Source organism: Crocuta crocuta, unplaced genomic scaffold (genome assembly GCF_008692635.1).
Source record: "Crocuta crocuta isolate KB4526 unplaced genomic scaffold, BGI_CrCroc_1.0 scaffold233, whole genome shotgun sequence".
Taxonomy (NCBI): domain Eukaryota; kingdom Metazoa; phylum Chordata; class Mammalia; order Carnivora; family Hyaenidae; genus Crocuta; species Crocuta crocuta.
This window is the reverse complement of record NW_027529526.1, coordinates 513,415-531,996: the sequence shown is the minus strand read 5'-3', so window position 1 is coordinate 531,996 and position 18,582 is coordinate 513,415. Positions and strand designations below refer to the sequence as shown.

The following is an 18,582-nucleotide window of genomic DNA, read 5'->3' as shown; positions in this document are numbered from 1 at the left end:
GGGATCCAGTTTTATTCTTTTGTTTTTGTTTTTTTTTTTTAATACATAATCTGTTTAAATGACCTAGTTGTCGCGGTCTTACTTATGATAGAGACCGTTCTTTCCTTTCCACTTTGCAGTGTCATTCATCTTTGTCAAGAATCAAGCATCCATATATGAGGGCAGTATATAACCTTTATACTGAAATTCTACTAAGGCAGTAGAAGAGAAAATTACAGGTCACTCATTCATGAACATATATGCAAAAATCTTCATCAAAATATTAGAAAACTAATTGAGCAATATATTGGAAGGTAAAGTTTATCCCAGGAATACAAGGTTGGTTAAGTATGAGAAAGTCAACCAGAACAGTCTATTGAGATAATCTCAATAGATGCAAAAAAAGGGTTTGATAAAATTCCATATCCATTCAGTATAGCCGTATATTAAAATTCTTAGCAAATTAGGACTAAAAATGAATGTTCTGACATAATATATAGTATCTGAAAATAAACAAACAAAAAATCTATAGCCTGTATCTTGATGAAGCATTGAAAGCATTTGCTTTAAGTTCAGGAATAGGCCAGAGGTACCTGACATCACCTCTTCAATTTAATACTATAAGGAGGATCCCAGTACAGCAAGGCAATAAAAAGAAAGTTGTAAGAATTGGAAATGAAGAAAGAAAACTATTCTTACTCATTTATAGTATATTTGTAAATATGAACCTCAGAAATAAACTATAAATAATTTCAATGATAAAATTATCAAGGTGCTGAATACACAATACACAGAAATCAATTTTATTTCTGTAAGGAACATGAAATACTTAGACATTAAAAATTAAAATATATCAAAGTGTATTGTTAATATTTTGAACCTCGCAGACGATGCAAGGACATTAAGTCATTTTTAATGGAAAATTCACCCAGGGGATGAATATCCCCCGGTAAAGGCTGTGCATGAGTCACGAGTCAGCTATTTTAACATCTTCCCCAGTCTACCTTCTGACCTTGGTCACTGTCTCATTGCCTTATATTTCTCGGTATCTGTAATATTACAACATTTTCTGCAGTAATTTCTGCTAAGAATAAGCCTGTAAAGACCCTAACAACCCTACTAGGATTTGAACCGTCCTCTACAAAGTTTGTGAATAACTCCTTAATAGAGACCTTATCTAATTCCTCCACTGTTTTTCAAAAGCCATTTAAACTGCCTTTCTCAATGAGCTGGTTTTTGTTTCCTCCATCTTTTCTCTTACTGATGTCCACTTTCTTTTGTATGTCAAGAACATCAGGCAGTCCCATTCTTGGTAATTAAATAAGGCAGTCACATATTGCCTCTGGATTACGTATCAAGGTTATATAAAGTGGTCAAGAATGAGGAGTCACTGAGTTTCATATCTGTCATCATCTCTGTCAATAGCATTCAATTATATTGTTATTGCAAAGCCAGTCTAAGTTTATTTGCACTCACAGCATTCTTTCTGCTTCAGAGAACTATCTGTACATTGGGAAGAGGGCTGAGCAGTTACCCTCTTGGGGTATATATACTATAGCCCAGCTTTTATTCACTGAACAGTTTAGTTGTACCACCTAGAAGCACCTATTCATTGCCACATAGGGATCTGTCATCAACCCAAGTAATCCAGCTCTGTTTTATGTAAAATAAGTGATACATCCTTCTGATTGTCCATGCCAATAATTGATTCACTAGGCTTTTCTGGTATGTCTCTGTGAAATACCCTATTTCTTTCACAAAATACTCTCAGCACTCAGGAATTCTCTGACCTTGTTCTCCACCTACCTATATTATCTTTGGGATAACCTAAAGCCTTAGTTCATTACTTTCTTAGTGGAGAGTTCATGTCCCCAAAGTAGCTATAGAGGCATAAGAAGGCCTTCCAGTGAGAGGAAAAACTGTATATATTTTTTCTCTTACCATTATCTCCTCCCTAAAAGGACTGGCATTTATCAAACATGCTAGTAACAGCTAGATAATAGAAGTTTTCACTGTCTTCCCCTCTGCCTACTGATCCCTGTCAGACCAGTGGCCAGTTTCTTGGAGTCTTCCCATTTCGTACCAAAGATGTCTAGGTAACTATCCCAGGATTATATCCTCCTATTTTTTTAGTCCCTTCCTTTTCTGCTTAAAAAGTACCTAAGCCTTTGTGACTCATGCATCTGTGTGAGAGTCCTCCTAATAACATCACCCCGAGCTAACAGATTTTTCAGTCAGATTCTCACAAACCTCATTACCCAGGGATCTTACCCAGTATTAAGCTTCATTAATAATTTCAAAGATATTGGCAATCAGGAGATTGACAAGTAGGAAGTGATCTGGTACATGGAGAGGGCCCTCTCACTTAGAGACAGAGTGCATGCCTGACATAGAGAAGGAAAGACCTAAGCAGCTGCCTTTATCTTGAATGTCCCAGACTCCTCCCTAATTACTCTGGACCACTTAATTGCCCCTGTTTTTGAAATTGTTTGTAAAGCTTGACCCTGGGTAAAATCTGTGGTTAATGTGAGTTAGAGTTCACAGTCTGATCTTTTGTATTCACTCACCCATATATGTCCATTATCTTTTCTTATTCCTTCATATTTCACTGTCTTGGATCATTTTCCTTCTTCCTGAACTTATTTTTTAACATTTTCTTCATTGTACATTTATGGCTGTAGCCAAACAACAATGATGTTGGTTCTTTTGAAAATATATTTTGCTTCTGTCTTGGAGGTGTGTTTCTCTGCATGGAGACTTTAGGTTGGTGGTGACAATGCTCTAGTCTGGAAGTCAATAAACTTGAGCCATGGACCAACCACTTGTTTTGTAAGTAAAGTTAGGACACAGCCATACCCTTTTGTTTACATACTGTCTATTGCTGCTGTCATCCAACAATAGCACTTGAATAGTTGCAGCAGAAATCATATGGCCTGCAAGTCTAAAATATTGATTATTTGGCAATTTAATAAAAAGTTTGCCCACTTTTGCTCTAGTTCATTGGTAATATCATTCCATTGCCTTTTGGCTTCTGCTTTTGCTCTTAAGAAGTCACCTATCAGAGTAATTGTTATTTTATGGGAGGTAATCTGTCTTTGTTGAAAATTTTTTCTTTGTTTTGATTTTTTGGAGTTGTACTTTATGTAATACATGGATCTAAAAAAAAAAATAGCCTTTTGGAGATTCTTTGGATTTGTCTGTGGCTTAATGCTTTTTATCAGTTCTAGATAATTCTCATCCTTTACCAAGTTCAAAATATTTTTCTGTTCCTTTTATTTCTTCTCTTTCTGCAACCTCATTTAATCCTATTCTAGATGTTTTCATTATATTCTTTGTCCTGGCTAGGCTTTTGTAGTGTTGTTGTTGTTGTTGTTGTTGTTGTTGAAGTTTATTTATTTTGAGAAAGGCAGAGAGAGAGCCAGTGGGGGAGGGGGAGAGAAAGAGGGAGAATCTCAAGCAGGTTTCATGCTGTCAGTGGAGAGCCCACGTGGGGCTCAAACTCATGAGACCATAAGATCATGACCCAAGGTAAAATCAAGAGTCAGACACTTAACTGATTGAGCACCTGGGTGGCTCAGTTGAGTGTCTGACTCTTGATTTCAGCTCAGATCATGATCCTAGGATTGTGAGATCAAGCCCTGTGTCAGGCTCTGCACTAAGCCTGGAGTCTGCTTAAGATATTCTCTCTCTCTGCCTTCTTCTGCCACTCCTGCACACTTTTGCGCTTGACCTCTCTCTTTCTCTTTAAAGTTAAAAAAAATTTTGGGGCACCTGGGTGGCTCAGTCAGTTAAGCATCCAACTTCAGCTCAGGTCATGATCTCACAGTTCGTGGGTTCGAGCCCTGCATCAGGCTCTGTGCAGACATCTAACTCAGAGCCTAGAGCCTGCTTTGGATTCTGTGTCTCCCTCTCTCTCTGACCCTCCCCTGCTCACACTGCCTCTCTTTCTCTCTCTCTCTCTCAGAAATAAATAAAACATTTAAAAATTTAAAAATTAAATTTAAAATTTTTTTTAATGTTTTAAAAGATATGGTAGAGAAAGAAAAGTTAAATATACCTGACGAAAAAGGTAAAGAACAGAAATCAGTGCAGTACAAGACAAAACAATAGAGAAAATTAATGAAAACAAAGTTTATTTTTAAAAGAATTGAGGAGCGCCTGGGTGGCTCAGTCAGTTGAGCATCCGGCTTCAGCTCAGGTCATGATCTCACGGTTCGTGGGTTCGAGGCCCACATCAGGCTCTGTGCCAACAGTTCAGAGCCTGGAGCCTGCTTTGGATTCTGCGTCTCCCTCTCTCTGTTCATGCTCGCTCTCTCTCTCTCTCTTTCTCAAAAATAAAGAAACACTAAAAAACATTTAAAAAATAGATAAAAGAATTGATAAACCTCTAACTAGAATTATCAAGAAGAAAAGATACAAATTACCAATATTAGAATTGAAGGGGAACATCACTACAGATCCTATAGACTAAAAGAATAATAGAGAATTATTATGAAAACCTTTATGCCAATAAATATGACAGTTTAGGTAAAATGGAGAAATATTCTGAAAAATCAGTTATCAAAATCGATTCAAGAAGAACTAGAAAATCTGAATATCTCTAGATTTAGTAAGGAAAATGAGTTGGTAGTTATAATCCTTCCAACAAATTAAACTCCAGACTCAACTAACAAATATAACATTTAATGAAGAAGTAATATGAAACTCTTAGAAGTGGACAGCACCTTTTGCAACTTACTTTATTAGGCTGCCATTACAATGATACTAAACCTGAACGGATATTCCAAGAAAAGTAGACTACAGATGAATATCCCTATGAATATAGATGGAAACATTTTTTAATTGAAGAAGAAAATATACAGTATTACATTTCAGGTGAATAACTTAGTGATTAAATATTTATATACATTACAAAATAAGCACCATGGTAAGTCTAGGAGATGGAAACATTTAAAGTAAAAAATTAGCAAATTGAATCCAGCAATATATAAACAGGATAATAAGCTATGACCAAGTAAAGTTAATCCTAGAAAGCAAGATAGGTTTAATATTTGAAAAATAGTATAATTTATCATACTAACAGAAAATAAATGAAAACTATAGAATCATCTTAATAGATGCAGAAAAACTGTTAGAATTTGCAACTCATTCATAAGGAAAACTCAGCAAACTAGGAAAAAAAAGGGAACTTTCTCACTTGGTAAAGATAAGTAATGTCATATATAATAATAGCTAATGAATATTTTCCCTCTATAATTGGAAGCAAAACAAGAGATGTCTACTTCCACCACTTTTATTCACTGTTGTCCTGGGAATCTAATAAGGGCGATAAACCAAGAAAAAGAAATAAAAGATTTGAAGGAAGTAAAACTGTTGTTACTCCCAGATGACATGATTATGTACATGTAAAGTCCTAAGAAATCTATAAAATAAATCACTATGTTGTATGCCTGAAACTAATATAATACTTTTATAAAAAGAAATAAATGAGTTTAATATTTTTTTAAAAAAGGTATCTATAAATTAGCCATTAAAACTGCTAAAACTAAAACCTTTTTCACAGTCATGGGAATAAAGGTCAAAATATGAAAATTAATTATACTTCTTTTTATTAGTAGCCACAAGCAACTAGAAATAGAAACTTAAAAATATATACCATTTACAGTACGACCAAAATCATCAAGCATGTAGGAATAAATTTAACAAGGTGTGTCTAAGATATCAACACTGAAAAGTACATTACATTACCAAGAGTTGATGTTAAAATTTATATAGAAACCCAAATGACCCAGAATAGCCAAAATAATTTTCTTAAGACAGAATAAAGTTGAAGGATATACACTGTCAGATTTTATTACTTAATTTAAAGCTATCGTAATCAACAAAGTGTTGTATCAGCATAAGGATGCTTATCTATATGGTGGGGCAGAAATGAAAGCCAGAAATGAACCTACATATATGTATGGTTAATTGATTTTTGACAAGGATACCAAAGTAATCCTATGGGTTAGTGATACTTTTTCTTCAAGAAAGTTGGAAGAAATACCTCCCTTGTGAGGTATTGATATGAGGGAAAAATAAAAATGATACCAAATGAAAAAATTAACTCAAATGGAAACAAAAATGTTAAAATACAGGTGAAAAGATTTGGTAAAGGCAAAAATGTACCACAAAAGAAAAAAGTGATTAATTGGGCATTATCAAAATCAAAAACTAGCTCTTCCAAATATACCATTAAAACATGAAAAAGCCTGGGGTGCCTAGGTGGCTTACTCAGTTAAGGGCAGACTTCCGGCTCAGGTCATGATATCGCAGCCCATGAGTTCCAGCTCCTCATTGAGCCCTCTGTTGACAGCACAGATCCTGAAGCCTGCTAAAGATCCTGTGACTCCTCTTACTCTCTGCCCCTCCCCCCGCTCACACTCTGTCTCTCTCTCTCTCTCTCTGTCTCAAAAATTAAAAAAAGTAAATAAAATAAAAATTTTTTTGAACATAAAAAAATTTTTAAAGATATAAAAAAACCGCAGTATGATAGGAATTATTCACTATACGTATATCTCACAGGGTTTTTGTCTAGAATATATCAAGAACTCTTAAAATTCAATAATAAGATACAACGGATGCATTTTTTTAAATGGGCAAAAAATTGGAACGACAGGTGATGTGGGAGTATGGTCAATGAGCTCATAATAAGTGCTTGATCATTAGAAGAATGCAATTGGTAACCATGAGATCTCATCACATAGTTAAAATCTAAAAGCTTTACAATACTGGGTGTTGACAAGGATGTGACACAATAAAAATCTACACATATATTGCTGGTAGAATTTAAAAATGTATACGTACTTTGTAAAATAGAATGACAGTTTCTTTAAAAGTTGCCTAGACACTTTGTTTTGACAGAACAATTTTACTTGTACACAAATGTTTATGGTAGCATTATTCTTATAGACCAAAGCTGGAAACATTCCAGAATTCCATCCATGTGTGGATAAACAAAATTGTTTTATCCACGCAGTGGAATACTACCTAGCAACAGTAAAGAATGAACTACTGCTATACACAAAAGTATGAATGAATGTAAGAAATATGGTTATTGAAAGAAACCAGACACAGAAAGGTATATTTGTTATGATTCCATTTATATGAGACTCTACAAAATACAAATCTAGTATGTAGGGAAAGAAAGAAAATCAGTGGTTGCCTCTTCAGGATGATTTTCTGGGAAGTGAGTGCTAGTGAATATTTTTGAGGAGATAGACATGTTCTGTATATTGATAATAGCGATTGTTCAACTATCTCTATTTTTTTTAAATTCAACAAAAGTTAGTCTTAAAATGATTGCATTTAATTTTATGTAAATAATATGTCAATGAGTTTGAGGAAAGACTTCTTTTATTAGCAGAAAAAATCCTTTGTAATTCAGATGCACATCCTCTGAGGATCGGGAGTTTATTTATTTAACTAGATACCAACTTTGTAGCTTGTTTTAGGTTTTTAAAATAATCTCAACTCTTTTTTATTTCAAATTGCAAAAGGAAGATGAAAAATATGTGCTAGTCTTAGATCAAGCATATAAAGTTATCTAATGAATGTCAGTGGACAAGATTAAAACATTTAAGATTGTAGTAGATATTCAGGTTTTATGCAGCATATGTTTTGAGAAAATATGTGCTGAGGACGTGTGTGCTGCTTTCACAAATACTTGATTCTCATAATAGGCTATGAAGTAGATAGAGCAAGTATTCTCTTACACATGAGCACACAGGCTTAGGGAGGTTATGATATAATGTGGTAAAGGTCGCTTAGTGCTCGCTTCGGCAGCACATGTACTAAAATTGATGATCACTTAGCTGACAATTACTAGAGGATCTGGAGTTCAGAGAAAGAGCTTCTGATTTCTAGTTCTTTCTCTACTGTGACACAGTACTTGCCTTTAAAATATACTTTTGGTGTCGTTTGTATGTCTCACTCCACCTCTCCCTTAAAAAAAACAGTAATTTTTTTGACATGTATTCTTGACGAAATTCAGATTTCTTTTCAAGCTGAAGTGTTTAATATTTGTTCAGAGTGTTGCCATATTAATCAGAAACATTCTTGGACATTCATGTAATGGTCAAAAGTAATTCTAATGGCCAGGGAATAATGGAACTTAACATGAAACAAACTTTGAATATGAACAGTTGCCAAGGAATTATGTAATTTGACTAGTTTTCTGAATCTGTTTAATTAATGAATTTAATTCATTGTGATAATTTTCAGACTAAATAAACTTGAAGATACTATTATACTAATTAAAGGAAAGATTGAAGAAGTTTGCCTTCCTGTAGAAAAAGTGGATGTCATTATATCTGAGTGGATGGTAAGTATTTACAGAAAAAAATACTTTTATTGGTTTAAAAAAAAAGAAAACAAGGCATAAGTAGTTTGTCTGCATTTAATTAGGTTTGACAAGTGGCAGAATAGTGGGATTATTTTAAAAACAGCTACAGTCTTTATGGTAGTTTATTCTGATATGGTACTTATTCACAGGCCATTCATAATCTTTTTAAAAAGAGAAAATTAGCTTCTTGTAAATTCGTTATAAAGGATTATTGTTTTTCTACTTTGTAAATTTGTAAAGACCTAAAATGTTTGCTAAAAAGCCTCTGAGGACTAGTAAGAACTTACCAGGACTGTTTCGTCAAAATTAACATGATGTCGCCACTGTTGCCATCACACTGAATGTGCTGGCTTTCTTATGTCTGGCCATGTGGTCGGTATTCCTTATCACATAAAATAGAATTTATTAGCGTTATTTACATATAAAATTAAAATACATCATGTTGCTTTAAAATTTGCTTTTCAAATCATAAGTGCAGAATGTTTATTTTTAAAGGTACGTAAAGTGGAACTAATGGTATTTAACAGCTTATTTGACTTGTTGATATGCCAATTTGATGACGACAAGTTAGTATTTCTAGATAAAGATTTCCTAACCATTTGGAGAGGTTTTAAGCCTTTAAAAAAATCATATGATATAATATATTTTCACTAAGTGGATTTATCAAAAAATTTTGAAAAGAATGCATTTTGATTTATAATTATGTATAAATTTGGAATAAACTAACAATTCTAGCAAAATAGCAGGAATTTCAGGGAGCTTTTGGGATGTTCAGATTTAATGTATTAGTAAATTTCACTCTAGAGTCACTGATGGTCACTGTTGCTGGTAGTTAACTCTTTTGTACATGAAAGAGTATATTCATTTTTATTTTTATGCTAGGGTTGGCTTTTAATAATTCTTAATCATAGTGTCTTATACTAAAGAATTTGTATCAACACTTTGATTTTTTTAATGAATTGAGTGAAAAGGTATGGATTTAGTTATATGTAATTAAAAATCCAAGGTATGCTCAGGAGTCTGGGTGGCTCGGTGGGTTAAGTGTCCCAACTCCTGATTTCTGCTCATGTCTTGATTGAGCCCCTGTAGGAGCTCTGCGCTGAATGTGGAGCCTGCTTAAGAAACTCTCTCCCTCTCCCTTGGCCCCTCCCCCACTCGTGCATGCACTCTCTCTCTTTCTCTCTCTCTCTCTCAAAATAAATAAATAAATCTCAAAATATAGAATACAAAAATATTTTTAAAAATAGAAACCCAGCATCTTTTTAAGGACAACAAAAGGGTTCTTTCGAATAAGCACATTAGAGTCAGTTCCACAGCAATAATTTAAAACACTGTATACTAAATGTTGGCTGATATCCTCATTCCTCTAGGAACCATTTTATTTTTCTTGGAAAATGCATCTCTTAAATTATTCTAAATTAGGCTATAAGCAAACTAAAAGACAGACTTTACTGAACTTCCTGTCCTGTCAATTGAACATTTTTACATATCTGGGTATAACTAACTAACTATTTGAATAATTCTTGCCCTGCCTAGCAGGATTTTACTTAGAGATATGGATATTCTAGAAATTTTCATTTTAAAATCTGAAAAGATTATCGAGAAATATTAATATTCAGTTGAAATCTTAGAGCCATTTGTCATAATAACAAAAAAGTGGCTTGATTAGGTGAATTTATAAGATGGTCACATTTACAATATGAACTTTATTCAAAAGGTGTACTGGTCTTGGGCTTGTTTGCACTCAGGTGCATTTTACACTCTTCTCCTGCTTGCTTCTGTGCTGACGGACCTCTGCAGGTCACATTTTCTAGGCTTCAGGGACAGCCATCTTGCCCAGGGTTTGGGAAACCCAATGGGAAACATGGAAGATTTCAGAAGAGGAGAAGCCAGGGCATTTCTTTGCTTCTCTTTGCCTCTAGTTATATTGCTGGCAGAAGCTATTTCTTTTCTGATTCCAATTCCCACTCATAATCCCAGTGTCCTCTATATGACTCTGGCCCTGGACTCTGGCAGCACTGCTTCTTCCTTCTGTCTCTCTAGCTTAAGAGTGTTAGTTATTTCCTGGTGTCATTGATGTCCAGTTGTCTCACTTCCTTCTTGATGATTTCCTTTGTATAACCAACTTTCTGCATTAATTTTTCTCTATTTTCATTGCCTGTGGTTTCTGTTCTCCTAGGCTCTAATTGATGTAAAGGGTACCTTTCATTTTGGAGGTTTGATCAGGTATAATCTCTTTGTGTTTGTAACACAGACAATACTGAGTCACTGGAATCTAAAATGAAAACCAGTTGTTTGGAACCAAGGTGCTTTTAGAAGCCCTTCACCCAGGAAAGTAAATCAGTGTGTTCGGGACGTGTTAAGAACTTTCCTTATCCCTCTTCACAAAAGTGTAACTTAAGAGTTTGCATTATCTTACTGTCTGTCCTCCTTTTAAGCATCAGTGGCATTGAAGTCTAGCAGATTGTGTTAATTGCACTGGGTAGAGCATTAGACACTAACTTATGGCAGTTATTCTAAGGCAGTCAACTTTGGATAGCCTTTTTTCTCTAGTGAAATTTGCATTAAGCTTTTTAAGTAGGCTTGTGCTGGAACGTTTTGAGTCAGCTTTGTGGATTGGCAATAAAATTTATAGAACCTTCTAAATCCTGTAAATTCCCTCCTAAGTTGGGTATATCTAGTAGGATTTCTGAGCTGCGTAGCTGGAAAACTCCAAGTGTGTAATTAAACAAGGACAGGTATGCTTTCTAAAATATCCAACATTTTTCACACTCCTACTTGGGCTGAAGTGGGTAAATGGCTGACTATTTTAAATCCACTTTAAAGCCACATTTTCATGAACCAACATTTTAAAATTAAAATATGCTGCATAGAATCCTATCTTTGATTTATTTTTTTACATATACTGGTAAAGATGCAAAAATCTAGAAAAAACACAATTTTAAGCCATAGCTTATATTTTTTCTCCCTTTTTAAAAGTATTTTCAACAAAGAAGGGCAAAAAAAGAATATACCCTGCATAGTTGGGCACAGATGTTTAATGGACTTGTAATGCAGTATAGCACCGTAGGCATCCTGTATTGCAGAGATGTCCATCTGTTCTCTTCTCCTGTGGTCCACTAACGTTTCCGTGTTAATCTAGATATGTTTTTTTTGTCTACAGCTATTCATGAACTTTGCCTTTATTTTGGAAGGTGTTCTTAGTTAAGAATGTAATTTTAAAAGCCAGATCATTTCTGTCAGCATCTTATTTAATAAACTGTCACTTGCCTCTTAATGTTTATGAATTTCCAGATGTAGGCCTCCCTTAAGTTTTATATTTTCATTTTTATTGAATGGAATTTCTACTTCAGAAAATTATTAGTTAAATAAATAACTGACATTAAATAAATATTCTTTAAATCAGTTTAATCTCTACAGGATGTTAATATTTATGCCTGTGAGTATCTCTTTTCATTTTTCCTATTTTACAGTACCAGTAGAGCCATTCTTTGTGACATCTTATTGCTGATTGCCTAATAAAACTGTTCAAAGTGGGGCGCCTGGATGGCTCAGTGAGTTAAGCGTGTGCTTTAGCTCAGGTCATGATCTCACCGTTCGTGAGTTCGACCCCCACAAGGGCTCTCTACTATCATTGTGGAGCCTGCTTTGAATCATCGCTTTCCCTCTCTTTCTGTCCCTCCTGCACATGCTAGCTTTCTGTCTCTTTCTCTGTCTCTGACTCTCTCTCTCCCCTCTCAAAAATCAACTAAAAAAAAAAACAAAAATAAACTATTCAAAGTGTCTCCAATTCAGTTAAGCCAGATTGACTCATTTGGTGTTGCTGTTTTCCATCTATGTTTTCAGTATGACCTCCTTACAAATACATAGATAAGATCCTCGCATCATATGGCACAATTGCCTGTGATGATTCTTGTTTCCCTCTTTGTTTTCTTCTGTCATCAGGATTATCAGAATTACACATTAGGTAAACTTTATATTTCATTGTCATGGTGATTCACAACATACATTCAAATTGTCTAAAGTCCCTTGTAGTTTTTCTATCTAGGCTTGCTTTTCACAGAAGCTACCTAAAATTTCTCTTTCTTGGATTTGTCCTTGAAACTTAAGAAATAACTTTCCTACCTTCACCAGCATGAGTATATCTGTATAATATGCATGTATTAACATACCCACACCCACATGATGGTATGTCTTTTGTTCATATTTAATACTCTTTATAGTTGATGAATAGTGTGTCAGGATATCATTTAGAAAACATGGCTGTCATTTGGCTTATCAATTTTAAACTGACCATAAAACCTGTCATAGGTCACATTTTAAACTGGTGGATGTTGAAATGTTTTTGTTGACTTTAGTTTGGTCTGACAGTAGAGCCATGTTATTTCAGCCAACGGCCATGAGGATAGGTGGCCTTTCCTATCTGTTTTTAACAACATAAATTTTCACTTATGCAGGTGCACTTTCTTTTTTCGGCAAGAAATATGCTTATGACCTAAATTTAAGAATTTTTTAAAAATTCTTATATTTTTCTTCTTTTACATATATTATTCAGAAAACTTTAAGCTAAATAAATTTTATAAATTTAGTATGTATTTTTTATTTATTTAAAATACTTTCTGGGGGTGCCTGGATGGCTCTGTTGATTAAGCATCCAACTTCAGCTTAGGTCATGATCTCACAGTAAGTGGATTGGAGCCCCCATCTCAGGCTCTGTGCTGACATCTCAGAACTGGAGCCTGCTTTAGAGTCTATGTCTCCCCCCACCCTCTCTCTCTGCCCCTTCCCTACTTGCACTCTGTCTCTCTCTTAAAAATAAATAAATGTTCAAAAAAATTTTTCTGAGATAATTTCACATGTTCAGTGGTTCAAGATAAGAAATATAACATACTTCCTCCCTAACTCTATACCACTTAACATTTTTTTCCTTGCATTTATTTATTCCATTTTTGTTCCATTAGAGAAAAACAAGAGACACCTTTTCACTACAGGATTTCTTGTACTTAAAAAAATTAATGAAAATAAAAATCAATAATAAAATTCTCACCAAATTTAAAACACAAAAATAAATGACAAAGCTACATAAAATGAACTCTTTAGAATGTTCTTTTGATGACAGAGATTACTGTTTTTTAATGTCTTTTATTTCTATTTCTTTTTTTTTTAATGTTAATTTATTTTTGAGAGAGAGAGTGCATGAGCAGGGGAGGGACAGAAAGAATGAGACAGATCATCTGAAGCAGGCTTCACACTGTCAGCTCAAAGCCCAATGTGGGGCTCAGACCCACAAAGCATGAGATCATGACCTTAGCCAAAGTCGGACACTCAGCCAACTGAGCCCCTACTCCTGTTTCTGTTATCATGTTTTTTTAGTGTATTTCTGGCAGAAACAGTTTGCCCCTTAATGGAAGATAGTGAGGATTAGTGAGACCAAAATATGTGTTAGCAAATTGCCTTATTTCTTTTAAATGTGTTATATCTTCTCTGTCTGGCAGACTCCTCATAGTTCTTTTAAGACTCCTCTCAGACACCACCCCCATGAAGTTTTCTGATGTATTCCTTGATCACATATAAAATCTCTCTTTTCCCTCTCTTTTATACTTCATTTTAAGATTCTGTTTTCAGGTTTTTGCAGTGTATTGTAATTAATTGTTGATGTACCTTTTTCCATTCTCTCAAGAATGGAAGCCAGGGTTTACTTGGTGTGGCCAGATTTTATCATAAGGCTTAGCATTAGTGAATAATAAGGGAATGTATAAGAACTTTCCCACATAGAAATTCACTGGCCACAGATATGATCTTATTTAGAATTTTCAGTACAGCATATGAAAGCATGGAGGTAGCATATGACAGGGACTTGGGTGAAGAACATTCTTTAGTGCTTTCCTTTTGGTTTATGAGCCCTTTGTTAAAGCACATGATGCTCTGTTTCCATGGCTAGCATTTACTTATTGACCCTGCCTATATTTAGTGCAAAGAAATATGAAAATCACCTGATAGATATGGATTATTAGGGTTGGGGATACTTTTAGCATTTTCTTAATGTTAATTAAAATTATTATATGTATGTTTCAAGCAAAATTCTCTTTGTTCCTAGTATACAGTTTATAGGCAATACTGATAATATGTAATTTTTAAGTATAAAATATACTTTTTATTGTAATATTTTTGAGTACTATAAATATTAACAGGGAGATAGTTACAGTACTTGAACAATGAAAGGAAAATTGTGGTTTATAAGATTTTTTTATGGATGTGCTGACTTCTGGATTAAGAATAAAATGAAAACTAAGGGAATAAAAATGTAATTAAGAATAGGTCCCTTATGTATAATTATTTCAATTTTATAATATTTACACTTATCTGAGCTCTTAACTACTCCCCATCCTCTTCTTTACTTAATAGTAATATTTCTTTAAATTAGAATTCACATCATACTCTGGCCATTCTATTTCATACTCTAGAAAGGGGAATATTTTATAATAGTCGGGCCTTAGTATCTATAGAGAACATGTAACCCTTTGAGAAATCCTTAAAGTGGACCTTAGGAGGGGCGCCTGGGTGGCTTAGTCGGTTAAGCGTCCGACTTTCGCTTAGGTCATGATCTTGCGGTTCGTGGGTTCGAGCCCCACATCGGGCTGTGTGCTGACTGCCAGCTCAGAGCCTGGAGCCTGTTTCAGAGTCTGTGTCTCCCTCTCTCTGACCCTCCCCTGCTCACGCTGTCTCTCTCTCTCTCTCTCCTAGAAATAAATAAAAAATTAAAAAAAAAAAGTGGACCTTAGGATATTTAATAGTTGCGGTTACATTAAAAAGTTTAGTAACATACATTACTCAAATGTATGTTCTTTTTTTCTATGCTTGATACCACATCTAAGTGAAATTATTTAGTGCTTTAAGCAAAGTTGTTTATATTGAAACAATTATGTGTTATGGGGAAATTTTAGTTTAGGTGTTTTATATCATTTTCATCAGATTTTTGGAGGTTGCCTTTGCCAGGAGAGTCAGTATATCATGAGTGATTGATTTGATGGTATTTATTTGCTTTGTGGCCCTATGTTATTCCCTATGCCATATTCCATTTTAGTGTTCTTCTATCATGGCCTGTTATGAATTGCTTTTTTAGTAAATCTTTTTGTTCAGTAAGTAAATTATTCTGATGATGAAGATAAAGAAGATAAGTTATTCAGGAATATGAGTCAATTGCCTTTAGGAAAATTTCTCAGTTATGCTAGTCAGAGAACATGAAATATTTGTTAGTTTTGATATCAAACTCTGAAATTATATAGCAATTTATGAAGTTTTCAGTAGTAGTGTTTACTTCTACCTCATAATGAAAGAGAGCTCTTAAAATTTACAGTTTGCATTTTCAGAGAATTGGGCATTTAATATAAACACAGATTTTCCTGTGTAACTGAGTTGACACAGTTCTAAGTATAATAATGTGTGAAGTGGTTCTATTTAAAAATTATCCATGAGCAGATATTTGATTCACAAGACGTGAGTAATCATATAAACGCCACCAATTTGTAGTAAAGAAAACTTGTTGTTCCTGTACTTCCACTGGATTTAGAGAGCTGCCTGCCAGTCATGTGTTCCAGAAGTAACAGACTAGATATGGTATGAAGATTTGGGAGGGAAAAAGCATTATTTGTAATTTTTTGGAGTGGAATATAAAATTTACAAAATTTTAAGATAAAATATTAGCCTTCATAGCTATTTGAGCCCTTGCAGGGCTGATTTTAGTAAGTTCTTCCTTGTTCCTTGGGAATTTCAGTTCATTCTCTTTTGCCTTTAGAGATGCTTCAAGGGACAAGTTTAAGAAGCCATGACTGGGGCACCTGGATGGCTCAGTCGGTTAAGTGCCCGACTTCAGCTCAGTTCATGATTTCATGGTTCATGGGTTTGAGCCCCACGTCAGGCTCTGTGCTGACAGCTCAGAGCCAGAGCCTGCTTCAGATTCTGTGATTCCCTCTCTTCTCTCTGCCCCTCCCCAGCTTCCTCTCTCCCTCCCTGTTTCTCTCTCTCTGTCTCTGTCTCTCTCTCTCTTTCACACACACACACACACACACACACACAAATAAATAAATAAACATTAAAAATTTTTAAAAGCCATGACTTAACAGTGCTTTTTGAAACTGATTCAAAAAGGCTTGATGAAGATAATTGTCCTCTTCGGTTTTCTTGGAGTATAGATCTTTCACATGTTATACTGTCTATCATAGAGTCTCCAAATTGGCAAAATTTAGATGGCAGGACTATGAAGTCATTGTTTATTTAGATTAAGTGAGAATTTTAGGGCAGAAGTTAGTTACAGTAAGTGTTGATCTGTTCTTATGAATGGTTTTTCTGACCTATGCTTGGTAGATTACTTATTTTGAGTAAATTTTTCAGTAGTGGTGATGCATTGATTTGGTCTGCTCCATTTTCCATTCTCTTTCCTTTATCCTTTTTCAATACTGGAATATTTATTTGGGAGTACGCAACTTAAAGTAACTTGAAGTTGAATGAATGTGAGGCTACTTGACCTTTCCAGGAATTCAGTCTCCAGCCTTACTTTTATTAATATGTGTTACTATCCAATAAAAGTACATGACCAGAGGGGAACCCATGGCTTAATCTATTCCCTGTTATTAGGAAATAACATCTAATTTGTCTTAATCAGTTTTGCTAAGGATTTGTCCCTTTCTGCTATTTTCGAAGAACCCAAATTGTGGCTTTGTTGATTTTTCTTTATCAACATCTGTTTTCTATTGTATTGATTTCCACTTCAGTCTTTATTATTTCCTTATATTCTCTTAGAGTTTGATTTGCTGCTCTCTATCTAGCTTCTTGAAATGGAAGCTTAGGGGTGCCTGAGTGGCTCAGTCAGTTAAGCGTCTGACTTTGGCTCAGGTTTTGATCTTGTTCAGGAGTTCGAACCCCACATTGAGCTCTGTGCTGACAGGTCAGAGCCTGGAGCCTGCTTCAGATTCTGTCTCTTTCTCTCTCTACCCCTCCCCAACTTGTGCAGGTTCTCTCTCTCTCTCTCTCTTTCAAAAATAAATAAAAACATAAAAAAAATTTTTTTTTAAATGGAAGCTTAGATCATTGATTTTCAGCTTTTCTTTTTCTAATATTTGGCATTTGAGGCCAATATTTCTTTTATGTATACGTATATATATGTATATACATACGCTTTTTTTTTTTCATTTTATTTATTTGAGAGAGAGCTTGAGTGTGGATGGGGGAGAGAGGCAGAGGAAGGGAGAGAGAAAGAATACTAAGCAGGCTTAATGCTTGCCACTGAGCCAAAGGCACGGGGCTTATCTCCCGACCCTGAGATCATTACCTGAGCCAAAAATCAGATCAGAAGCTCCACCCAGGTGCCTCAAGGCCAATATTTGTAAGTACTGATTTAGCTGAATCCCACATTCAAGTGATTTCTAAAAATAGTTCTAAGTATTACTTTTTTCTTGGATGATAATTTTTCATGCTATTATTAAGAAACACTCAAGTACTGTCATACTTGAGAGAGAATCTACCATTAGAAAGATAAAGGCATTGGCACTTTTACCCTCCACGTAAGTTGATTAAGTGCTCTAAGGACTAAGTCCTGAAGAACACACATTTTATATATTTTTTTCTTATGGATATTAGTTTTGGTGTTATTTCCTCTTTCCTTCTTCAGTTCTACGTGACCACTGTGTTTTAGAAGAGAAAGAACACACTTTTATTATTAAATAAGCATTCAGCGAGAGTGTGATGCACATCACAGGCAATTGCTAAGAGATTGCAGAGACAGAGATCTCATTCTTGTATTTATACCCGCAGATACAACTCACGCATTACAGGCGTGTTCCTAAGATTAATAAATACTGTGACTATTTTAATTGCTACTTTTTTCCACTTCATTTTGTAATCAGAGGGAAATTCTGGAATGCAATTATGTAAGAATTTGAGAGGCAGTACATAATTCAAATACTTAATAATGTTTAAAAACTAACAATTCTGGGGCGCCTGGGTGGCTCAGTCAGTTGAGCATCCAACTTCGGCTCAGGTCATGATCTCGCGGTTCGTGGGTTCTAGCCCCACATCGGGCTCTGTGCTGATAGCTAGCTCAGAGCCTGGAGCCTATTTCAGATTCTGTGCCTCCCTCTCTCTCTGATCCTCCCCTGCTCATGCTGTCTCTATCTCTCTCTCAAAAATAAATAAAATATTAAAAAAAAAGAACTAACAATTCT

At 34.8% G+C, this 18,582-nt stretch overlaps 1 protein-coding gene across 2 annotated transcripts in view; it reads left to right on the top strand.

The window, feature by feature from the left end:
* Positions 1 to 18,582, top strand: part of PRMT3 (protein arginine methyltransferase 3) — a 128,421-nt gene that overhangs the window by 36,809 nt on the left and 73,030 nt on the right. For both annotated transcript variants that reach the window (XM_077761080.1, XM_077761079.1), the window contains one exon: positions 8,242 to 8,341. In XM_077761080.1, the coding sequence (XP_077617206.1) occupies positions 8,242 to 8,341 (100 nt within the window). The remainder of the gene's footprint in view (positions 1 to 8,241; positions 8,342 to 18,582) is intronic.